The sequence below is a fragment of the Phoca vitulina genome, unplaced genomic scaffold (assembly GCF_004348235.1).
Source record: "Phoca vitulina isolate PV1807 unplaced genomic scaffold, GSC_HSeal_1.0 scaffold8, whole genome shotgun sequence".
NCBI classification, from domain to species: Eukaryota; Metazoa; Chordata; class Mammalia; order Carnivora; family Phocidae; genus Phoca; species Phoca vitulina.
In genome coordinates, this window is record NW_022589711.1 from 57,472,432 (window position 1) to 57,497,713 (window position 25,282).

The 25,282-nt window shown below is 38.6% G+C and overlaps 1 protein-coding gene across 6 annotated transcripts; it reads left to right on the top strand.

Annotated features, from left to right (window-relative positions):
- Positions 1 to 5,252: 5,252 nt before the first annotated feature.
- Positions 5,253 to 25,052, top strand: TRA2B (transformer 2 beta homolog). 6 transcript variants are annotated; one of them, XM_032406971.1, is made up of 11 exons: positions 5,253 to 5,509; positions 11,748 to 12,023; positions 12,438 to 12,507; positions 17,046 to 17,179; positions 18,222 to 18,384; positions 19,517 to 19,705; positions 20,340 to 20,455; positions 21,419 to 21,502; positions 22,612 to 22,671; positions 23,241 to 23,314; positions 24,035 to 25,052. In XM_032406971.1, the coding sequence occupies exons 5-11, from the start codon at positions 18,352 to 18,354 to the stop codon at positions 24,043 to 24,045; spliced, it is 567 nt and encodes a 188-aa protein (XP_032262862.1). In that variant the 5' UTR covers positions 5,253 to 5,509; positions 11,748 to 12,023; positions 12,438 to 12,507; positions 17,046 to 17,179; positions 18,222 to 18,351; the 3' UTR covers positions 24,046 to 25,052. The 6 variants fall into 6 exon arrangements, with proteins under 6 accessions (XP_032262862.1, XP_032262860.1, XP_032262861.1 ...); XM_032406969.1 differs by having other exon boundaries at positions 11,748 to 12,507; XM_032406970.1 differs by lacking the exon at positions 12,438 to 12,507.
- Positions 25,053 to 25,282: the final 230 nt, after the last annotated feature.

A 25,282-nucleotide genomic window follows, 5' to 3' on the forward strand; every position in this document is an offset into this window, starting at 1 on the left:
AGAAGGGGGGGAAATCGGAGGGGGAGACGAACCATGAGAGACTATGGACTCTGAGAAACAAACTGAGGGTTCTAGAGGGGAAGGGGGTGGGGGGATGGGTTAGCCTGGTGATGGGTATTAAGGAGGGCACATACTGCATGGAGCACTGGGTGTTATATGCAAACAATGAATCATGGAACACTACATCAAAAACTAATGATGTAATGTATGGTGATTAACATAACAATAAAAAATTTTTTAAAAAAAGAAAGAAATCTGCCCTCTAGAATTTTTCAGAAATCTTCCCTCTAGGATGCCAGGGAAAGCTGTTCATGGGGCAGTGTCTCACCTACAAAACCACCATCTGATGTGATGCCAGGGAAAGCCACCAGCTGCTGGGTGCTGCTGGGTGCCGCTGGGTGCTGCTTGGTACTGTGCACTATAGGAGCAGAGCACTGGAAAAGCTGCAGCTGCTACAGGAGCCAAAAGGCTCTGCTACAAAACCTGTTGGAGTTGGGGGTGGGTGCTCTAGAGGAAGCTGCTGGCTGCTAGGAGCTGCTTGTAGCCATGCACTGCAGGAGCTGGGATCTGGGGATGCTGCCAACATACTGCAGAAGCTCAGAGCTGAAGAGGGCTATAATCTCTGTAGGAGCTGGTCACTGGGGAAGCTTCATGTGCTGCAGCAGTCTGTGGAACACTCTAGAACTAAGAAGTAAACCCCTTCCTCCTCTAATGCCTGCACAGTGCCCTATACTGCAAAGCTTCAGCGCCAACTGGCAAAAAGTATATATATATATATATTTAATATATTAATATATATTAAATATATATATATTTAAAGGGTCACATCTATTTTTGCAGAGCAAGCAAAAAGGATGAATTTGGAGCAACGAGCACAGGAAGTCAGGTCCATTCATTCTTCTCTAACACCATTGCCAAGGTGTTAGACTTATTCACTTGCTCACTTTCTCTTTTTATTCCTTGTCTGGAATGTTGAAAGAGTCTAGGAACTGGTCTCCTGGCTTGGCTGCCACTCACCCAGATGATGATGTTGTGTGAATTTGCAAGAGAAGGGCTTTCCTTTGGGTGTACAAAGCCCATTGCCTGGGTATCAGCTCTCATGGACCCTTGCTAGGTATGCCCTGCACAGCTGACAGCAGAGGTCTTGTTCCTCCTCTGCCCCTAGACTCCAGTCTTCCTTGGCCATATCACTCCAGATTGCCACCACTTTTCTACAACCTAAACATGACGATATAACTCACCTTTTAACCCCTCAAAACTTCCCTATTACCTACTAAATAAAATCTAAACTCCTTAAAAAAGCATACAAAGTCCTCTGTGATCTGCCTTTTGCTTTCTTCTCCAGTTTATTGAATAACTAAATGAACAAAAATGAAACCATCAATCAAAGAACGCATGAATTTCAGGACAGAAGTTGAACATCAAGGGTCTAGTCTCTATAAAGACTAACAATAATCAAATTTGGGGCAGCTTCTGACTTTTCTCTAAGCTGTGGGAGTAAGTCTCAGTTAAGAGAGTACTCCCAAGCAGGCACATTATTTCCTCTTGCATATACCTCCCCTACCGAGACAAAGTTTTTATGGTCATTTTTCCCTATCTCTTTGCCTTTTATCCACATATTCCCATCATCAAAATCAGTGAGGCCCAGCCTCTGAGAGTCTACCCATTCACTGTTCCCTCTCCATTCTTTCTACCAGTCCTCTCCACCTTGCATTTACAGTATGGGAACCACATGCCACATAGTCCCTCATTCAACAGCCTGGCCCTGTACTAGGTGCTGGAGATATAGACATGAATGACACATAAGCCCTCCAGAATGACCTCCATGTCTTTGCCAGGACAATCTTCCTTGCTTTCAGCGAGTTTTTCCCCTGCTCAGGGACCTAAAAAGCACCTGTTGCCTACTCACTCATTTCTAAATTCATACTTCACTTTCATTCACTCAACAAGTGTAACTGAAGGCTTAACATGCCAGGTACTGGTACGAGGTATAAAGCGGTGGGTAAGATAGACATGGGCCCTGTCCTCAAGGAAGCTAGTCCAGTGAGGAAGAGACATAAAAGCCAAAATCACAGAAATAACTATAAAATTATTACTGTTTAACTACAATCATTTTGAATGATTTCAGGGGTGCTTATAAAAGTATGTAAACAAGAGATCTAAACTAATCTAAACCAGGAAGCAAGGCAAGGCCTGAGATCTGAGTAGGAGCCCAAGTGTAGGTGTGTGTTGGGAGGAAGAGTGGTTGTTGAATGTCCCAGGAAGAGGTAACAGCTTATTCAAAAGTCTAAGATTGAGGATACAAGGAGTGTGAGAGAATGTGTGCCTACAGCATAGCAAACAAATGGGAGAGTGGCAGATAAGGACCAGATCATGCAGAGAATTGGCAGTTTGTATTAAGGTCTTTGAACTTTATCCTAAAAGTTATGAAGAGCCCTTGATGGTTCTAGAGCATGTGGTACCATGAACTGACTTATGTTTTTTTCCCCTCAACATTTTATTATGAAAATGTTCAAACATAGTGAAAAGAATTGTACAATGAACACCTCTCAGTTTGCTCCTGACTTAATTTTTAAATTACATCACATTGACAGTGTCTAGGTGTTAAAAAGGAGGAAAGAAATTTAATCTCTTCTTCCCAGGGAGGCTACAGGGAAGTTTAGAAATGATACAGCCTGGCCAATAAAACGGCTAGAAATTAGTAAGTGCACAAAAACACAAGGGATCGTTGCAAAATTCAAAACACAATTATTGGGAGAAAGTGTACTAGAATTTTTTTCTCAGGTACACCCTATCCCATTTCATCTTTATAAACTATGACTCCAGGTCCAAAGTAATGGTTTGAATCTTTTTAATCACTTTTTTCTTATTAGAACTTGAAATAAAGCTGCTTAAGGTGCTTAAAGCTGTGAAAACTCCACAAACACTAATTTAGTTTCTAAGGTAATTGGAAATTCTCCAGGTAAGTGGAGTTGATGAGGCAAGGGGTATGGAGAAGAAAAGAAAAAAAAAAATTTAATTATACAGGAAGTAGAATTGATGAGCTATGTTAACTAATTAAATAAGGAGGGGAAGAGAGAAGAAAGTTTATTTTTTTATTAAAGATTCTATGTATTTATTTGACAGAGAGCAAGCACAAGCAGGGGGAGCGGCAGAGGGAGAACGAGAAGCAGACTCCCTGCAGAGCTGGGAGCCCGGCATGGATATCAATCCCAGGACCCTAGGATCATGACCTGAGCTGAAGGCAGACGCTTAATCCTGACTGAGTCACCCAGGTGCCCCTGGTAAGAAAGTTTTAGCAGAGACATTTAGATGGCAGAGGAGGAGATTATTAAAATGATTAATTTTGGACATGTTAATTTTTATAAGCCTCTGAAATATCCAGGTAAAAATTCAAGCAGGCAACAGGAATTTAAGCACAAAACTGAGGAGGGTGTTCAAAGATGTAAATATAAAATTGGAAGCCAGCAGCATGTAGGTCACCGATTGAAACCATGAAAACAGTTGAGGATGGCTCTAGAGAGTGTAAGAAAAAGACAATTGTCACCTTGAGTCATCACCAAACCTCTGGGTCTCTGGTGCCTTAAATACTGATGCTGTACCAAGTAAGAATCAAATTGCCAATTCTTACAACTCAATAATAAAAAGACTGATAACCCAACTAAAAAATGGGCAAGGTATCTGAATAGACATCTCTCCAGAGAAGATCTATACATGACAAACACATGAAAAGATGCTCAACATCATTATTAGGAAAATGCAAATCAAAACCACCATGAGATACCATTTCACACTCATTAGGGTAGCTAGAATTAAATGGCAGTTCCTCAAAAAGTTAAACATAGAGTTACCATACAACCCAGCAATTCCACCCCTAGGTATATTCCCAAAATAATTGGAAATGTATGTTCAGACAAAAACTTGTACATGAATACTCATAGCAGCAGCTATTATTACTCATAATAGCTAAAAAGTGGTAAAGTGCACTTTTGGGTGCAAAAATCTATCAACTGATGAATGAATAAATAAAACGTGATATATCTATATAATAAAGTATTATTCACTAATAAAAAAGAATGAAATACTGATACACGCTACAACATGGATGAACCTTGAAAACATCCCATTAAGGAAGCCAATCACACAGGACTTCATATTATATGATTCCATTTATATGAAATGTCCAGAATAAGCAAAACTATAGAGACAAAGTAGATTTCAGATTCCTTAGAGCTGGAAGGGTTGCAGGAGGACAGTGGAGAGGGAGATGTACAATGACTATTAATCAGTACAGGTTTCTTTTTAGGGGTGATGAAACTATTGCCACAATGCTTGCACAGTTCTGTAAATACAATAAAAAAACATTTGAATTGTTCACTTTAAATGGGAGCATTGCACGGTGTGTAAATTATACCTTAATAAAGCTGCTTTAATGGCTCTTCACAGGTACCAAACTACCTCACCAGCCGGGTACCATACTTCTTTTTTAATGGGTGGGTAAATGACAGGTGCAGAGGATAAGGTCTGGGCGGTACAGTACTGTATTTATCAAAAAAAACAAAAACAAAAAACAAGTATAAGTGAACCAGAGCAGTTCAAACCCATGTTGTTCAAGAATCCACTATACATCATGCTTTTGTTGGGTGATAAATGAATTAATCATCCCTCCTGTGACATCATTATAGTAGATACCTCTAGCACTTCAAATCATAGTTTATACATGTGTTTAATGGTTCTCCCTTACTAGACAGTGCACTTTTTCAGAATAGTGATTGCGTCTAATTTCAGCACATCAAGAACTGACAGAGTGCTTGGGCACTTAATAGGTGCTCAAATGAAGGTTATTTTCAGGAAGGAAGCATCCACTATTGAATTTAAATAAATGCAAAGTAAAGCATGAGACCCAGTAGGGATATCTGCCCTCTCCAACCAAAAGGCGGCACAAAAAAGGGCAAAAATTAATAAAGAAGAAGAAAAGAATCAAGGATGTGAGAAAAGGGCATCTCCTCCCTCCCACCGCCAGAACGGTTTCCCTGGAAAGTTCAAGAAGAGATTCGGGTGTGGCCCGTGACATCACGGCACCCCGGGCGACCACCAACCACTAGAGCTGTCCATCTACCACACTTACTTTCCCGCCTCACTGAAACCCAGAGATGGTGGGTAGGGCGCCGCGAGCCGCGGGACTTACGTCACATCCGGTTCCGGACGCGCCACAGCTAAAAGGGAAGGCCGAGCGCGGAGGGGCGGAGCCAAGAAAGCGCGCGTTCGGAAAGGGGGAGGGGCCGGGTTAAGGAGCGCCTCGTCACGTCCGGCAGACTTAGAGCCCGTGCGGAGGCGGTGCGGAGCGCTTCGGTACTCAGCGGCTCGGGAACCTGTGCGTTTTGTGAGGCTGCGGCGGAGCCTCCATATAGAAGGCGCAAGAGGTTGGCAGCTTCGATTGAAGCACGTCGAGCGGCGACAGCAGCTAGGAGTCATGAGCGACAGCGGCGAGCAGAACTACGGCGAGCGGGTACGTAGAGGTGGTGCAGGGGGCGGTTGTGTGGTTCCAGCTTGCATCTCTTCCCAGGCCCGTCGGCCTCGGACCTGGAGACAGGGGCGATTTAGGCTCCGAAGTCTGAGGCTGGGAAGCATGGGAGTTGGGTTTAAAAAGCCCTTGCGGAGAGTGTCTTTAGTCGTTAAGTAGGCCACCGACGGGTTCATGTGGCCCCCTACCCGAGACGGCGGTTTTTTTTTCCGTTAGAAGAGGGGGAAAGATTAAAAATGGCCGCTGCGTCCCCTTGGTGTTGGGGGAGGGGAGCGGTATCTTATTTCGCCGTTGCTCTCCTGCGAAGCCTCGCTGCCGCCATCTTGGGCTGGCGGGCCGGGCGCGCTGCCAGAGGCACAAAATGGCGGAGGAGCCGCGCGTCAAGGCGGGCCCGCGCCTCACAAGGCCGCGTGGGGGTGGAGAAAGAAAGGCAACGTTCTCTGGGGGGTTTCGCCCGGCGTTTAGTTCAAGAAAGGATCGTTTTATGGACCCCAGAAAGACGGAATCTAGGGTATTCTGGGGGCCTCTTTTAGGGTGGGGGAAACGAATCCGAGGTAGACAAGTTCTGGGCCCGTTAGAGGGGGTTCGCGCGGGCTTTGTATTTGGCCTAAATGGAGTGCTTTTCTTCAATACCGAGAGTGCTTTCAAACGAAAAATCGTTACCAGAGCATCCAGTGGACTAGCTAGCCCCGAGGCCGCAGAGGTTTTCTTCTTTTATGGAGTGGGTATTTTTCACGGGATTGTGTAGAAGAAACTGGCGGGCAATAGTTTATGGCGCCGTTATTTCCTTTGTTTTGAGGCATTCTAAGTCTGAGAACCACAGCTTCTGTTGGTGCACTTTTACTCTGAGTCTCCACCTCCCAAATGTGGAGTTCGGTGGGGCTTAAATTACAGGAATACGACAGTTTCCGGGCTTAAACGTGATACAAAGCTTGTCAGAATCTTGCACATTTTGGAAGTTATGGAGAATTTCTTAGGAGGTTAATAAAAAGCACCATAGAAGTAGTTTTGGTTTTTCTTTTTTTTTTTTTTTAAAGAAGGCGATTTTTTAACTTTGGTAAGGAGTAAGGTGGGTTCTTTTACAGTTGACCTGTTAGGTTTTCCCTTTCTCCCAGTGCCATCCTAAGATCTCAGTAGCAGTCGTCAGGTAAATCTATTCAAATATACTAACAAGCAAACTGCTATAAAACAGATTTGGGGCCCTTCATTAGGAGGGCATTTAAAAAAAAAAAAAAACTTCCTATCTTAGCTTCTGGAACGTTGTTGAACTAACTGTGTAACTGGAGCCAAATCTTATTTAGCCTGAAATAACCAGGCTTTACCTGTACAGAGGAATATTGGCTTTTTACGCTTTTCTCTAAGACGGTTGATGACACCGTCACCAGTGCGTCTACCATTATTTTTAAGCCCTTGCTTTCTTAAGGTAAGAAAGTTTCGATTGAGCCCACAGATTGTTAAAGCTGTGATTTCTGATTCTACCAGTTGACTATACTGTTGAAACTAGTCACTGGTGTTTGTACTGGAAAGCAAATGATAAATTTAAGTCTTCAGTTTTCTAAACAATTAGTACTTTTTGCGCTACTGAGAGAATACAAAATGGCTGGTTTCTGAGTAGAAGAGCTCTCAGTTGAATGTACCTGAATTAAGTTACTTGTAATGGTGTACTTGTGAAGACGAAAATTGTCCAAAAATAGGCATATTTACATAAGAAACAATTGTTGAAAGTAGGTTCCTGGCTTGAGACCGCTTGAGGGGCGTCATCCCAATTATTTCGCATTCTTGAATTGGTATTTTTTTTTCTAGTAGTGAAACATACATCCTAGTTTTTTCCCCATCTTGTTTATATAGGTTAGGTATTCACTAAATTTTTATGGAAGGAAAGTTATAAAATAATTTTAAGCTGCATGTTGGAAATTAATTTCTATCTTACATAAGAGTCCTGAATCCTGGAAGTGTTTCTAAACTTCAAGGTAGTGGAATACTTCCACGTTTTATTTCGCATTTTGTTTTGTATGTAGATAGCTTTCCAATTGGTGTATTGGAACCTGAAGAGGTTAAATAGACCTTACAAAAAAAAAAAAGGCACGTTGAGGTTCCTAAAGAACATCTGGCAAAACCCTAAAGTTTAATGGAACAGATAAGATATAATGCCATAAAAAAGACTAAGTGTACGTAACAGGTAGGTCTGATTGGCTAAAAACTTCCTTTCAAAAGTGCCTGAAAGCTGTGGAAAAAGTTGCATTCAGGGTAATAATCTTGGACATGCCTGGTATGAATAGCTTCTCTGGAACCTGAAAAATTACTGTGAATCCACTCTAGGCCCTCAAACACTTCAAACTATTAATGTAAATCATTAATAACAAGCCTAATCAGTACTGTTAATGTAATCACTTCTAATACAAATCTCCTCAGTTTGGCTGGAATCCCATCCCCCACTTAATTTAGCTGTCCAGAATCCAGACATTCCCGTACCTGCGGCCCCAGCATAGTTCTAGAAATATTTTTTTCCTTACTACTTTAGACTTTTGAAGTTCCTTTCCTAAACAGACTGGTTGAATGTGTGCAGTAGATTGTTCTCAGTTTGATCACCTTTATTGAGTGACTATATTGACACAACTGTGGTTAAGTGTGTCCCCTTATTTTCTTTTAAATGCATACTTAGGGTACTTTCTAGAATTTTTATGGTTCACGTCACACTTTGAGTTACGGCAGAGTAGCTTTTACCTTTATTTGTGGGGTTTTTTCATGTGAAAGTTGATTTAAATTAAAATCTGTCTCTTAGAGTTGACTTCCTTGATGTAGCCGAACCTGTGCAAATTATTTTTGATCTCCAAATTCAATTCTTTTCCAGTACTTTCCAAAAAATGCTTGCAAACATTTTTTGGGAAAGGGTTGACCGGCACCTTTGCAAAAAGTATTCTTAGCAGCTATGTCACAATTTGGATGAGTAAGAATGATAAAAGAGTAGCAAGTTAGGAGGTGCATAGTAATATTGGGGGATAATCTTAAAGGTCCACTAATGGTCACAATATTTAGAGTATGCAATGTTTGTGTGTTTGGTCTTGGCACTGGTTTAATGCTCTGCCTTCCTAATGATTGTAATTTCTTCAAGATTCTACAAATGCGTCTATACTTAGAGAATCCAGAAACTAAGGAAACACTGTTGTATGAACCAGATGGTTTCGATTTCTGTCGTGCTGTGAGGATTACAATACCAAGCAGTTTAAGAAAATTTTCTGGTAGAATATGGGCTATATAGTTTTTGTAGAAATAATGTTTGCAATGTAGATATATTATCTTTAGTCTTATTCTTTATGGCGATGAATAGCATCTGGATACCATCCCATCAAACTGCTTTTCAGAGTTCTGCAGTTTTTCTCTTCTGCTTAATCTTGCATTGTCTTTCTGTATTCTTTGTTTTTAGCCCCTAACTCTGAATTCTGATTTTCAAAAACTGAAACATCTGAATCTATTTCTTTCTAAAGAATTACAGCCATTGCACCAATTCCTTTAATAAAGGATTGAATTTCCTCCAGTGGGAGGAAATAGTTTGCATTGTTTCACTGTGAGTCTGGTTAGGTATGAGTCTCTTGAAGAAACCAGGTTGAAGAATATTTTTCTTGGTTTTAACTGAGAATGTTTTAATGTTGTGGATGTCTGGAACTAGAAGGTGGCATTTTCAAACTGAAATTACAAGTGATTACAAGGTAAGTACTCTGGTTTTGTAAAAGATTAAAGAGGAATTCAGGTGGTGAGAGATGTTAATAGTATTTACTTTTTCCCCCTTTATCTCCAATAAAGCCCAAAACCTAAGTGGTAAATATTAACATTTTCATAGTTCACATTTTGCCCAAGAGGACAGAGCTACAATTGTGTGTATTTTTTGAGCCTTAGCATTCTGTGTTATGTTGATCAGTTTTCATTTGTAATTGTATTCTTTTTTTAGAAGGGATGGTGATTGAAGTTTAGGAAATTTAAAGTGTTTTTACCCAACTTAGTTTTTTGAGGTGTGGGTTACATTGAATTTCAGGTATTGTTGTCACTTAGTCTTGTTTTTAAGCAAGCCAAAAAAAGGTTTTTCACTATAGCAAATTGGACTTTTCAAATTCCCAAAATCTTTCTGAATTAGGTTGTGGAGGTTATTTTCAGATGCTGCTTTGATCAACACAGATTGCCTGATAGTGCAGCATGCGAGAGGCCCCTTTTCAGAGTCTGTATTATTGATGCAAGAGATGGGCTTACAACTGATGTAGGCAAGTCAGATGAGGGGGCGCTGCCCCACCTCCAGGGATTTTTCTCAGTCTTCTGAAGATTTTTCTCCACCCAACTTTCTGGTAGAGTTTGACTACAGAAAAATAAAATAAAATAGTCTATTGATGTGAGCATTAACCTCCATATTTCTAGCAGGATCAACAAATTTTTCTTTGCCCTGTTACGATTTTTAAGATATTACCCTGTCAGCAACCTGCAGAGTTTGTACATGTTTTTAATGTTATTTGAATTCCAGCCGTAATACCTAGAATCGATTTTTAACAAAAATTGTGTTGATGATGGGAGAAGTTTCTGCTTATTTCTAAGTCGGACCTCTTAACATTAGCCCAGTAGTTGGTCATCTGGTTTTATTAAAGTGGCCACTTGAGCTTAGTAGTTGAGTTGAAATAAACCTAATATTTACATTATCTAGCAACATGTTTTGATCTTCGAATATAAAAGGAGGAAGATGGTTGGGAAGGGGTAATTTAAAAAAAAAAAAAGGCAGGAAGGCGTCCATATTGAAAAGTTCTGATACCTAGAGGTTTGGCCTCCATTCTAGTATCTAAGCCCTGTATCTGTATGTTATCTTTAGGAGGCCATAAAGAGGAAACCTGCTTGGGCATTCTGATTCCACGATTACATTTGTGCTGCCAGCAAACATTTCCCATTACATTTTAGTGATGGATATTAAAAGAAAATCAATTAATGTGACTCCCTTAAATAAAAAGCTATTTAAAATTTTTCCTGGATTAAACAGACAATAATTGACTTTCCAAAAAAAAAAAACGACTGAAAATTGTGCTTTCTTAGGAAAGACATCACAGCACTTCCCACGATAGCCATGGTTGTCTTTATACCCAGATAGATTTATAAGAACTTTTTTCTTTTTTCAAGAAATCTTTAACCCCAATCACCCCAAAAGAAAATAAAACTGGTAGAGAGGAAATTGTTGACAAATGAAAGATCATAAGGTGAAGTACAGGAGAACAAGGAGAACAAGGATGTTTTGTGAGGACTATTTATTTTGTTCAGGGTGTTCAACAGACACAATTATACTTCATTGATCTGTTAAGTGATGTTGAGTTTTTTAAATAATTTCAGGAGGTGGGCTATAATTTTCTACCAATATTGCCACCTTAAAAAGTAGGATTTCTCCTTTGGACTGCAGAAGATTTTAATACTTTGTTCATTGAGGGGGAATTTAAACACCACTGTTGGATTCAAGTTTGTTCTGCTTTCCTTCATAGCTACTTGGATATAGTAGTTGGTTGACAGTCTTTTTATGCTTTCAGTGCTAAATTTAGTAGTTGAACCATTCATATTCTAAAATGTCACTAGAGCAGCTTTCTCTAGGGGTGGGTTTTGAGCACTTTAGTCCAAATTTTCTGATTTCCCTGACATTGTCTTCTCAGAGCTCTTTAAATATGCAGTACAAAAATGTGTGACATTAAATACATTCCTATACTGTGACGTTAAATACATTTCTTTACTTTATTATCTAGTCAAGTCACAAGTTGTAAGCCTCTCCAACCCTGAGCCTTGTCATCATTGTACAAATGAATTGTCCATGCTTTCCTTTCTTGCACTTTTGTATTAATGTGTCACTTTTTGACTAGAGATGTGCTTTTGACACTTAACATTTTCTATTGATGAATACAATAAGTAGAAGTGTGAAATGTAATTAAAGTTCTTAAATGTTAGATGAACAGCAAATGTTCAGTTGCGCACTTCGCATTCAGCCTAAGCATGATAAATCTATTTGAAGTAGACAATTGAGGTTGATTACCTTATATTTTAGAACCAACAGGAGGCTAGTTTCAGTTTTTTGAGCTGCATATTCTAGGGTTTTTGGTTTTTTTTTTTTTAAATCCAGAAAAAGGGATTTTTTTTTTTTTTCTAGTTTCAGTTTTGGCACTGGATTTTATCCTGGAGTTTTAAAATATCTTCATCCTGTTCTTTTTCTATTAAGGTTAATGTTGAAGAAGGAAAATGCGGAAGTCGTCCTTTGACAAGTTTTATAAATGAGTATTTGAAGCTCAGGAATAAGTGAAGCTGAAATTTGAAAAAATAAAAGAAAGAATGCATGCTAATTATCAGACCAGAAGTCCCACTTGTAGAATATTGAGCAATTTGTGTGAAGTGGGGAAGATGAAAGAAGTCAGAATTTGAAACGGAAGAATGAAGAAAAGAAATAAAAATGAAGTTAAGATAAGAAGTAATCTGGAATCAGAAAGCACTACGCTAAGTAATTACTAGTCTGTTTATGTGTCCCTGTATATTTTGCTAAACATGCATGCATTATTTGTTTAATAGAAGAAAATATATACAGGGCAAAGACGTGCCTTCCAGGGGAAACATTTAAATTAGGTAATTCTAATTTTAACTTCTTAGTCAAATGATTGAAATGCAATTTAAAAAAATAATAACCCTTTGTAGTCAAATATGAGGCAGGAATGAGCTCTCTGGCATGGGTAACAGTTGGCTTCATGTTGTCCCTCTAGATTTTTTCATCTAACTCTGCTGGTCCTGGGGTATGAGTGAGTACCTCCAGAGTTGGAATTGGTGGTTTGTGCCACCTCCATGGACTCTTAAAATTCACTGATCCCTATCCTTCAGTACTGAGCAATGTATAATAGAATGTTTTCTATGTTTGTCATAGTTTTCCTAAAGAATGTCACCAGGATGGTTATAGAACCGAACTCTCAAAATTGAAGCAAACCAGTGAACAGGTTAGCCAGCTCCTTTTGGCATTTATGAAAATATTTTCTTTCCAGATGGCATAGTGGAAAGCTATGACCAATTAGGCCTTACCTTTTAAGATGCAGGTTCTAAATTCACAAGGATGAGTCTTAATTCTTTGCTGTTTAATGCCTTTTCCAGCTGAATGACTAGGATTACTGCTAAAAAAAAAAAAAAAGTTTACCTTAGAATGAGGTGGGTCACACAAGTGAACAGGATCTCTCTTAACTCAAAGCGGCAATAGTGTTAGGTGCTTTATTCAGTAAACAGCTTTATTCCCTTTTCTCATTTTCTGCTATTAACACTTAATTGTTAGAATGATGTGAGAGGTATAGATTATAAAGTAGCTTTATTCTGGTTCCCCACTCCCAGTACTTCCTGGAAAAAAAGAAACCTCAAAGTTCTATTATTTCCCCATCTGTGTGTTTTGTATTAGTTAAATAAAAGAATCAAATGATCAGTGTAATGTTATTTTCAGTTGTATGGGACAAGTACACGTGTCAGAATAATACCCAGTGGTAGCTAACCAAGAGTTGTCCTCTGTTGGGAAAGCCAAAGTTACCACTTCTCCTTCCTGAAATGAAGACAACCTAAAAAACTTTCTCTGAGAGTTAATAGATCTTCCAGCTCTTGGAAAAAGTGACTTAAATGACATTTCTAGAAGGATCTGTTTCCTGGGGTTTTAGGGCCAATGTGAGATCTGTGCTTTTTGTAATTATTTCTGTGTTTTCAAGGAGAAGAAAATTATTCCCATTTATAGTAGTTTCCAGCTTTTGCTTTGTCCCAATTATTGGTTTGTAAAATTTTTTGCCATGTATAAACTAATAATATTAAGTTAATGTTAATTTTGCATTCCGAATTACTTACAGATTAGGCAGAGAGATGTGAATGGATATTCTATTTCTCTTCAAGTCCATGGATTCTTTTATCAGGAGACCTGAAAGGTCCTTGGGGTCCAAAAGAGGAAAGACCTATTAAGCCTCTAAGTGGAAGGAAAGCAGTTTGGAATTTGATTATATGGTCTAAGCTGGATAGATGTATGGTGAAACTAAACACTGATGCTGGTGGACCATCCCATCCATTCAAGGTTCCCCCCACCATCACCCGTTGGCCAAAGTATCTTTGAGTCTTGACCATGCTTCCTCCTCTCACCCCCACTCTGGCTATTGGGGAGGGAAGAGGGAGATAGGCCTCTGCAGGGGAGCAGAGAAAATGAGAGAAACAAGGTTCCAAGACGATGCTTTTGCCAAGAAAAATCAATAGGCAGGAAGCATAAAACTCTGAAATTGAATAAAGCAATGATACTTAGCATCATAAATATGTATGGTACTTCTAAGAAATGTAGAAGACCAACTCCAGAGTTAGTAAAATGAGCTCTAGTTTAGGGACCTGTATTCTTAAATGCTATGTAGGTTTACTCCATACCTCTGTTTAAGAGCCACTGTTCAAAATCTAATTTACTGCATCTAGTTTCTAAAATAATACAGAAGAAACCTAGTGATTTGATGGTTCCAGATGGTTTCCACTTCCTTTATCTCTCAAAATGTTTTTCTAAGATGGTGCCATTCTCGGAATGGGGGAGATGAAGGTTATTTTGTTGAAAGCCTTGAGTTTTTTTCTGACCTGCTCCTTTCAAGTTGTATATTGTTAGTTATATGACTAAGATCAATCTATAAAAACTTGATTCCCTGAGCAAAAATTCAGGGAATTTCTTGGTTTTGTATTAACTTTAAGTTCATGATCCTTTTCGTTGAGGTATTGAAGGTCCAGAGTAGTGGGGGGTTTTTTTGGTAGGGTTTTAATGCCTTGACACATAATTTTTAGCCCTAAGAGTGGACTTTGAGTTTTCTTTATGTGGAGGATTTCCCAGCTGGTTTTGTAGATTTGCCCATGGATTAAGGTTTAAGTTAACTTTGTTTTTAGATTTGGCTAATAATCTTAGGTATCATTTCTTCTGGACAGGCTAAATTTCCTTGAATATATATTTTCAAACAAGCTGAGGGCCAACATAACTACAAAAAGGGGGTTAACTTCTTTAAGAAAGATCCCTGACAAGAAAGGTAGGAGGAGGTGGAGGCATTGTTTAGGTGTTAGCCTAACCAAATGTCAGTATAAAAGGGAAAATCTTTGCATTCTGGCTGGTGTTTCCTCTATTACTGGCCTAAGAAGTGATTGCTCACAAAATATATATGCATATAGCCAGTTAGTCTTAAGAGGCTGAGAGGAAAGTCTTAGAATTTCATAGACGCTGTATCTTTGACCCTTGATCTGCTAGGCTAAAAGTACAATCTCTTATCAGTGGGCAGACAGGTAAAGTAGGTTAGGATAAGGTTTTTCTGTTTAATGAAGCAAGAGGCTTAAAAGGAGATCTTGGCTTTCTACCATTTCTTCCTTTATATTCCAATTCCTAGGCTGACTGATTTGTTAACTACAATTACTTTATTGGTAATCTTTTTATTATGAGTTGTTACTGTGAGCATATTCAGCTCTCCTTTCCAGAGTAAATTGTTTTCCTTGGTTTCCATTAAAAGCTATAATCATTCCATGAAGTAATCTTTTCTAACATTGGAATAAACGAAGGCAGTTAACTTTTGGGGTCCCTTTTTCTATTTTCTCTTCTAGGTTAGCTTTTGCCTGTGGTAAAGATGCCGGAAACCGCACCCCACCCCTATTTTGTGAGAACTACTTTGTCCAAGGAGAGGAGGGAGGTGGATTGTGCTTTTAAATGTCTGTGTGCAGAATATTTGCCAGAGAATGCCAAGAGATTGTTAATTGGGGTCCCCAAAGCTGTAGTACACCCTTTAACCATTCCTTGTTAAAGGTAGCTGTTCTCACTAATGAGTATCTTTTTCTTTGAACCTTTTTACAGTCAACCCATGGGGGTAATGGAGAGGGGGCTGTCACATTTCATGTCCCTTCTAATGACTGAAATCTTACTGGGAAGTTTCTAGAGTTCTTTCAGGCCTAGAGACCAGAACTTATTTTACTGATTGAGTTACTCTTTTCTTTACTGTCCTAAACTTCAAACTTGTTTCTTCTGTATTGCATATAAATTTTTGCCCTGAGCATCATAGAAATGATCTTCCAAATTTTCTCCCATCAAGCTGTAGATCACAGAACATAATCTAAAAAGGCTATAGCTATAATTTAAAATCCTATTCTATCCTTTCAAGAATGGCCAGAATATTCTGAAAGTTTACCACACAGGGAGGTCTCCAGTGGTACTTTTATCCAGTAGCTTCAACATTGAGTCTTACTCCTACAGTGACTTACTGTACTGTTTTGGTTCTTTTTGGGTCTGGCCATTTCTGCTCTGTCTTGGGTGGAAAGACTCACTAGACTTTATGCCTTTTAATTTGCCTTAAGTTGGAGCCTAAAGTAAGGCTGTCTTGATGATAACACCTTTGCTATTAGACTGAGTGGGTTTGTTCTCTTAATCCGTTGTTTCTGTTTTGGTGCCTTGGCAGGACATTTCCTTGGTTCCATTACTTTATATGTATGTCTTTTCTGCTTATGAGTTGACTATGTTTTGACTCACTGGTGAGCCAGTTACCCTGTTTCCCCATTCCTTTGCTGGTTTCTTTAGAGATTTTCCTTACTGTGCCACTTACCTGCCAGGTAGTCTAGTTTTGATTGGGAAAGCCATGGCTGTATAGTATATACCTAGACTTTGGTTTTTACATGCAATTCTGAACTCCCTACCTTCATGGACCTTGATAGGAGCCCCTGATTTAATCTGTTCTGGTTTTAATAGGTCCTTTATGTAACTTACCTAGCTACTTATTCCTAGATCCCCATCAGTTTGCCCTGGTTCATCTCCATTTAGCCCAGGAAGCTGTAGATCTCTGGCACTCTCTTTGCTCTTCTGCATATAGTTCACTGCCTTTCTGCTGTGGTTCCATCTGGTTGCTTTGAGATTCTTAGGGGCTTCCCACCATGGTTAGATGGAATAGGGTTTAGTGTCCTTCAGGCTGGTCCTTGCTTTCCACTAGGTTTCTGCCTTTTGCTAGGACTTGAAACAGATTGTCCTTGCCTCTTTTCCCCACTTAAAAATAAATAAAACTTGAGAAGTTAAGGTCTTATTGGAAAAAAAAAGCATTTTAAAAGTAAGTTTTATGACTTTCATAGGGTTTTGTTTTATTGATGGCAGTTTGATTGAAATATAGGTATAAGGTATAGGTGTCATAGTTAATAAGATTCTTTCTCACCCTAGTCTTTATGGAGTAACAATCCCAAAACACAATCCTTGGACAGTTCCCTTAACTGCTTGGCTTTGGCACCCCTTTCTGAAGAGAGTGGGGTCAGTTAACTCTTAACCCTGCTCCAGAAAAGGTGGAAGTTCAAGTTAATTGGCTTATGTCAGTTGGAGCAATGTAAATATACCAGGTATATTCAGTTCCTGCCCTTACCTATGTTTTCTTATCTTGGAAGGGGATTGCTTTCCCTCACCATTTATCTCACAGCAGCTTATTTGTTTTTAAAGTTGCCCAGAAAGTATACAAATTAAACTTTTGACATCTACGTGTAGGAATCCCGTTCTGCTTCCAGAAGTGGAAGTGCTCATGGATCTGGGAAATCTGCAAGGCATACCCCAGCAAGGTCTCGCTCCAAGGAAGATTCCAGGCGTTCCAGATCAAAGTCCAGGTCCAGATCTGAATCTAGGTAAGAAAGACTGTCTTGGGATTTTCTTCTGTTACTCTTAGCTCTGAAATTGGTGTGTGCTTTGTAAATTAGGAAGATAGAGAGGGTTAGATCATTTGTTGGCTTATTTAATATTGGTACTAGCAATGTACTTAATCATAAGTTCTGGGACAGAAGACTAAGTGGTTAAGAGCCTGGGCTTTTGGCGTTAGGGTTCAAATCTTACCTCTATTTTTTCTGACTTGGGCAGATTACTTAACCTTTTTCCACCTTAGCTTCCTTATCTTTAAAAGGCGAGTTAGTACTAGTTCTTCAGAATTGTGAGGATTCGCTATGAGTTTAAGTATAACAAATGGACTGCAGAACATTGGCTTTCATAACTGCAATTCTTGATAAATAGGTGTAGTGTCTAATATTATATACGTGTGTGTATAAAACAAAAATAATACCATAACATAGCGCACTTTTTTTTTTTTTAATGTTGGTCTAGAGTAGGCTATACGTCCTTGGTTTGCCCAGGACGGCCCCAGTTTATGCCTATTATCAGGCATAATTAACTGCACCTCTTTTCTCTCTTATAATGTGTCCTGTCTGGTTTAGATGACACTTCATAACACTCTAGTTAAGAGCGATTGATTGGTTTTAAAACACTGCTGGACAAAACTATGGTGATGGTGATTTTATCTTAAGTGAATGGTGGGCATAATGGGAGAGGCCGAAAAAATAGAGGGTGTTATACTGAGGGAAAAGGGGGGCACAAATCAAGCTAGTAGGAAGTGCTGCATGTTTTAATGATTACCAAATTTTTTAGTGTGTTAATTGATCTTCAGTATGTTAATTTTGATCTCCTTTATCTTAAGAAATGGAAGAGAGCTGATAGTGGTTTGGAGCTCTTTCTAGCAGAGTTGAGATGACTGTAGATACAGAAGAAAAACCTCAATTTAATGTTAATATATGTCTGAATTGTGTTCCGTCTTTTGGATTTTAACTCTAGATTATTAGAAGAATTAAAAGCTGTATCAATCAGTTATTTAGTCATAACCCTGAAGCCTTTGTCTTACAGGTCTAGATCCAGAAGAAGTTCTCGAAGGCATTACACAAGATCAAGATCTCGGTCCCGCTCCCATAGACGATCCCGTAGCAGGTCTTACAGTCGAGATTATCGAAGACGGCATAGCCACAGTCATTCTCCCATGTCTACTCGCAGGCGTCATGTTGGGAATCGGGTAAGATGAAAAAATAGTTGAAGTGATATGTCTCTCTTCTGTTTTGAAATTAGAACTGATTACATTTGACAGTAGACTTCTGGCAGTGAACAGACAAGTTCTTTAGAGACTTTAGTGTTTTGAGGTAAGTCTATTTAAAAGGTATTTCTTATGTTGTAAATGGTCTACATTTGAGCTATCAGTCATATGTAAGCAAAATACTGTGGCAGTGGTGTAGCTCAGCTCATCGAATAAAAAATCCCCATTGTGCATTACTATCTATATGTTCCATACTAATGTTACTGAAGTTTTCTGGGTTAGCTTTAATACTCTTTTTAGAATGCTTCTTGGTTTTTCCATTTAATTTTTAGCACGTTTATTTCGGGTATTAAGGCTTATCTTCCCTGAAATAGTTATTCCCTCTGGCTTATAGAGATAATGCTACTCTCATTCTTACGCCTAGAATAAATTCCTAGGAGGTGAATCCCTTGGGCAAATTGCTCTCCAGTCTCCCCCCACAAAAATGCCAGTTTTGGTATTTACTAGTATGAGTCCCTATTTCCCCCTCCCTACACACACACACTTAATTCTGAGGTTGAAATGCTCTTTGCAGGATTTTCTTTGGGAGGGGGTGCAGAGGGAGAGAGAATCTTTTTTTTTTAAGATTTTATTTATTTATTTGACAGAGACACAGCGAGAGAGGGAACACAAGCAGGGGGAGTGGGAGAGGGAGAAGCAGGCTTCCTGTGGAGCAGGGAGCCCGATGCGGGGCTCCATCCCAGGACCCTGGGATCATGACCTGAGCCGAAGGCAGACGCTTAACAACTGAGCCACCCAGGCGCTCCATGGGGGAGAGAGAATTAAGCAGGCTCCATGGCCAGCATTGGAGCCAGATGTTGGGCTTGATCTCAACCCTGAGATGATGACCTGAGTCAAAATCAAGAGTCCGATGCTTAACTGATTGAGCCACCCCAGGCACCCCTTTTCTGCCCATTAATGCTTGCAGCTATTGCCATAACACTGATTTTAAATTTTAATTGTTCATTTAAATCTACTTTATTGTTAGTGACATTTTGGGTAATTTATATGCATTTTTTCTTAACTTTGGTTTATGATAAATTTTAAGGTTTAAAATTGATTTTTCCATTTCTAGGCAAATCCTGATCCCAACTGCTGTCTTGGAGTATTTGGATTGAGCTTGTACACTACAGAAAGAGATCTCAGAGAAGTATTCTCTAAATATGGCCCCATTGCTGATGTGTCTATTGTATATGACCAGCAGTCTAGACGTTCAAGAGGATTTGCCTTTGTATATTTTGAAAATGTAGATGATGCCAAGGAAGTAAGTAAAAGTCTACCTGTATCTTTTTTTTTTTATTATTTAAGATTTTATTTATTTGACAGAGACACAGCGAGAGAGGGAACACAAGCAGGGGGAGTGGGAGAGGGAGAAGCAGGCTTCCCGACGAGCAGGGAGCCCGATGCGGGGCTCCATCCCAGGACCCTGGGATCATGACCTGAGCCGAAGGCAGACGCTTAACGACTGAGCCACCCAGGCGCCCTCCTTGGTTTTTTTTTGTTTTTTTTAAGATTTTATTTGAGAGAAAGCACATGAGGGGGTAGGGTCAGAGGCAGAAGCAGACTCCCCGCTGAGCAGGGAGCCCCGTGCAGGACTTGATCCCGGGACTCTAGGATCATGACGTGAGGCAAACGCAGTTGCTCAAGCAACTGAGCCACCCAGGCGCCCTTTTTTTTTTTTTTTTTTTTAACCTGTATCTTTTTAAAATAGTCCTATTGTTGACTCCCAAGTACAGATGAACATAAGGATAAGGACAGTTTTCGCTTTTATATTGTAAATAAGATATATTTATAGTTACTTACAAATATCTTATTTGTAAATATTTACAGAAGTATTTATACTGGATATTTGTGGCCTTGTCCCAGGTGTATATAATAACTTAATGTATCTTTCCAAGGCAAAAGAGCGTGCCAATGGAATGGAGCTTGATGGACGTAGGATCAGAGTTGATTTCTCTATAACAAAAAGACCACATACCCCAACACCAGGAATTTACATGGGGAGACCTACCTAGTAAGTTTATTTTTAAGATAAAGATTGATGGCTGAGTGCATTTTCTCTTAAGAACTACCATGTACTAGGGGAAAATCTTTGACATTTCATCCAGTCCTGCCACAGTACAAATCATTCTTCCTGTGTTGTTTTTTTTTTAACTGGGTAAGACTATTCAAAAGAATATATTCAATGGAAATCTTGTATTTGTGCTGCACACTGGTAGATGACATCCCACCATATCATACAGAAAGGCCATATATCTGGCTTTGCTTGGTAATTAATATTCTTGCTTAGACCATTTTTATCATAATGGAATCTTAACCATTCTAGGTAAAAGTCAAGTTTGTAACAAATTCTTCTACTGTGCGTTTTTTAGTTTTTGTTAAGCAGAGCGGAAAACACAGTTTTCGCATTGAACTATATGATAAGATACTTCTTTCCTTTGTCATTATTCTCACCAGTGTTTCTATATTGATCAGAAGCTCTGTGTTGAAGTTTTGTTTTTTGTTTTTAATTTAAATTTTCCCACTCCTGAAACCACATTCTTCCAAATATTTTATTTTCTCTTCCTTTAGGAAAATACATTTATGTACATTGTTATAGGGAGCAGAGAAAAAGGACAGTGTTTATCCCATATCAGTGAATTCTTAAATAGGAATAATCTTTTCCGGGTAACTTTTCCTTTAGAAAAGGCCTGTCTATGAATTAATAATTAGGGGGTTGTTAGTAGATACTATTTTTGCTCAATATAAGAGAGTAAAGAGATTGTACTTGGAGCAGTTGCCCAGTCATGTCCTTAGCTCAGCTGTGGCTCCCAGGACCCAAATGAGTCATGCTGCTGCTATTGTCTGAACAGCTTTAAACAGTAACAGTTGTATGTAGGAAGTTAGGGAAGGAAGGCCACATGGTATTTTATGAAGATACTCTATGAAGATATATTTCACTGGATGAAATATATTTATGAAGATATATTATTCATAGTGGCAGCTCACGCCGTCGGGATTACTATGACAGAGGATATGATCGAGGCTATGATGATCGAGACTACTACAGCAGATCATACAGGTAAGTTAACCATAGTAGATTTAAGTTGCCAAAAATTTGGAGGGAGGTACCAGTCTCTTCTGAATCCTAATTTAAGGCACGGACCTTAAAAACACTAAACTTTAGTGTTTAATAAAATTTTTTTTATACTAAGAAATGTAGGGCTAGAGTTTAAACTATAGATTTTTAGGTTATGTGCCTAGTCAGTTTAACTTAATATGTGTATTTTTTTTTTAAACGTCAAATTGTAAACCAACTGAAATTCCTGGTTTTGAACATGGCAGTGGAACCAAAATTACAGACCATACTTTAGGTTTTTCACTCCTTTGTGCTTGTTCTTAAGTTCCATAAGCTGCATTTTTAAAGTCATTGCTTTATAAAGCATTTTTGGTGTCTCATGTATGATGCTCTCTAGATAGGGAAAACTAAGTCTTGGAAGAGTCCAAAGAAGTATTTGTTGAAGGGCAATAATTTGGTATAAGAATGGCTAGAGGTTTTTTATTACCAAAAAATTGAACCTTTTGGGGGGTGATTAATAGGGAAATAACTGTCATGCTGAGAAACACTTTGGAAGATAAAATGAAGTAAAATCTTTATTTTACCTGCAGCGGGTAATAGACCCTGTCTTGCTTATGAAAATGTAAATTGTATGATTAATCCTTGGTGCCTTATTGAGGTGTGGTTGTCTTCTTTTTTTTTTTTTTTTTTACACTGTTTTGAATGTTTAAAGAAGTTGATTGTCAACTACTGTCTGTGGAAGTGAGTCCTTAAGCTTGCTTCTGACACTGTGGTCCAGCATTTTATCCCCAACAAAAACCTTTTTTGAAAGAACATTTGTGTGTTAATTGGCACTCTTAGGGATTAATCTGTGGAGGCTGGGAAGATTAAACATTCAGGTTTTAATTCAGGTGAGCATTTACTTTAGAAGTGTAATTTGTTCTGTTACTCATTTTAGCCACCAGAGAGAGCTCTATGCCATTTTGTAAAAAGGGTGACAAAAGTTAGGGCTTTAATCACTTTACTTACAAAAATGACCTTTCATTTCTCCGTGGGAGTTTTAATTATACTGCATAAATATTGTTTTTAAAACTTTAAAAAAATGAATGTGTGTTGCTTTTCTGCCTTCACAGAGGAGGAGGTGGAGGAGGAGGAGGATGGAGAGCTGCTCAAGACAGGGATCAGATTTACAGGTATGGCAGGAGAGGATTTTAAGTGTACATGATACACAGTAGAATGGCTTACCTAAAGACACTTGGTTACTAGTATTTTGGGGGTTATTAAAAGTTGGATCACACAAGTTGGATTGCATGAAATTCGTAAAATACTGTAACTGAAACCAGTAATAGTGTATACATGGCTTCGTTTGTGTGTTTACAGAAATGAATAGGGCTTATACTAGGTAATTACTCAATGGCCCCATTTTGTACCTTAATCGATGATAGTGTAAATTAAGGTCAGTGATAAGCATCCATAATATTCTTAGTCTTTATTCCTTACTGCTACTTTCTGGTACTATTGCACTTTTGTTAGCTTTTAATGAGCATCTTAGTAAAGCAAGTGAATATTCAAATCAGTCTTAGAAAACTGCTTTGAAGCACTAGTAAAATTTGTTTTGGGTGTTCATGAAGGTGTGCTTGGGATTAGTGGTTTTATTATCTAAAACAGACTTTGGAAATACCATGACTGTTGCAGTCCTTATATATCATTTAGTCTAACTTCAATCTGTGGAGTCTTAGACGGTCTTGGCATTTGTTTACAGAAGGCGGTCACCTTCTCCTTATTATAGTCGTGGAGGATACAGATCACGTTCTAGATCTCGATCATACTCACCTCGTAAGTTTCTAACTTGATACGATTTTATATATTATAATAGTATGGCTTGAAGTTATCAAACTACAGTAGATAGTGGGTTAATTCAAGTAGTTTTATCTATATTATAATCCACCCACCCACCCTTGGTTTTTGTATGTAGGGTTCAAGGAAGTATATGAAAATCCTTGGAATCTTATTCTTGCTAATTAAAATAGTAAATGTATAATACATTCTGGTCACCATTGTACCTTTTCTTTTCAGGAGGGCTTGCAGTTTTTGTACAGCCTGGAAACATTTGGGTGACTTTATTTTTTTTTTTTTTTTTTTAAAGATTTTATTTTATTTATTTGACAGAGAGAGAGAGAGACAGCTAGAGAGGGAACACAAGCAGGCGGAGTGGGAGAGGGAGAAGCAGGCTCCTGGCTGAGCAGGGAGCCCGATGCGGGGCTCGATCCCAGGACCCTGGGATCATGAACTGAGCCGAAGGCAGACGCTTAACGACTGAGCCACCCAGGCGCCCCTTTTTGGGTGACTTTAAAACCTTAGCTCCTGGGGGTTGAGTTATACTTCCCAGCTATTTCTTTTGTTCAGTGTTGGTTCTTTGATTTCTAGGGGAACCCTTTTCATAGGAGAAAATTTGGTGCATAGAATTTTCTAATGGTAGAATAAAAAGTCTCAACATTAAAGTATACTTGATAACTATGCTTCAATACTGAGAGACTGATTATTATTTCTTCCTAGGTCGCTATTAAAGCATGAAGTTGAAGACTTTCTGAAACCTACCCTAGAGTTGGGATATTGTTTGTGGACAATATTTTTTATTGTCTCCTGTTTAAAAAGTGAACAGTGCCTAGTGAAGTTAGGTGACTTTTACACCTTTTATGATGACTACTTTTGGTGGAGTTGAAATGCTGTTTTCATTCTGCATTTGTGTAGTTCGGTGCTTTGTTCAAAGTTAAGTGTTTTCAGAAAAGTATGTTTTGCATGTATTTTTTTACAGTCTAAATTTTGACTGCTGAGAAGTTTCTATTGTACAAAACTTCATTTAAAAGGTTTTTCTACTGAATCCAGGGTATTCTGAAGATCGAAGCCTGTGTGTAAAATGCTACCAAATGGTAAAAAGCAACAATAAAGTTTGGTTTTTACTTTTCTTTCTAACATCAATGCTTAGCAAAACTGTTCAGATTAGGTTGTGTCAGTAGTAAATTTCAAGACAAAAATACCCATTTTCCTCCAATCCATGAAACATATTATACTTAATATACCTGCAACTAAGTGTTAAAAATTATGCTCTGTAACCCTGTACTGCTAGTACTAGAACTAAAGAACTTTGAATACAGCCAATGCTTAATGCTTATATAAATGTGGATTTGTCAGCCTTTATGTAATCTGTATCATATAAAGCAGGGGATAAGAAAAGAGGTACACGATGTATGCCTTTAAAAGGCTATTTCTTAAAGCTGTTACAAGGGGATAATGGTATTTCAACTAGTTATCAGCAAGTGACAATACATTCCACCACAAATGTACTCTTGTTCTTCTAGCTTTTAGACTATGAAAAAAATTAAGTGCTTCAGAGTTCGGGAAAAGAGAAAGGGAACACTACACCTGTGTTGTGGATGAACTGAAGACTGCCTGTTCATTTTTTAAATATTATTTTCAGGTCCTTTGCTTACCAAAGGAAGCCCAATTTCACTCAAATGTTTTGAGAACTGTGTTTAAATAAATGCAAATGAAAAGAGTAAAAGGCTGGTACAACTCAGTTGACATAGAAGATTTTGTTTTAACCTTGTTACTTATAATTGGAGGGTTTTTTAAAGTAGTTTTTAGTCCCTTGTACAGTATCCCTTAGGCTGAAATGTATTCTTTTTGCCTTTTTTTTTAATAGATAAATTGTACATTCCTGGAAAATACATTTAAGAGGGGAGTTAGGTACTTGAGTGATTGTCTTCATTTGGATGATGTTAGTTATATTAAATAAGTCTAGTC

Excerpts from the sequence above, each read along its gene's own strand:
- TRA2B (XM_032406967.1), top strand. The coding sequence starts at position 5,474 with ATGAGCGACAGCGGCGAGCAGAACTACGGCGAGCGG. Across the intron at positions 17,180-18,221 it reads AGGTCCAGATCTGAATCTAG|GTCTAGATCCAGAAGAAGTT; the intron begins GTAAGAAAGACT and ends TTTGTCTTACAG. Across the intron at positions 22,672-23,240 it reads GACAGGGATCAGATTTACAG|AAGGCGGTCACCTTCTCCTT; the intron begins GTATGGCAGGAG and ends ATTTGTTTACAG.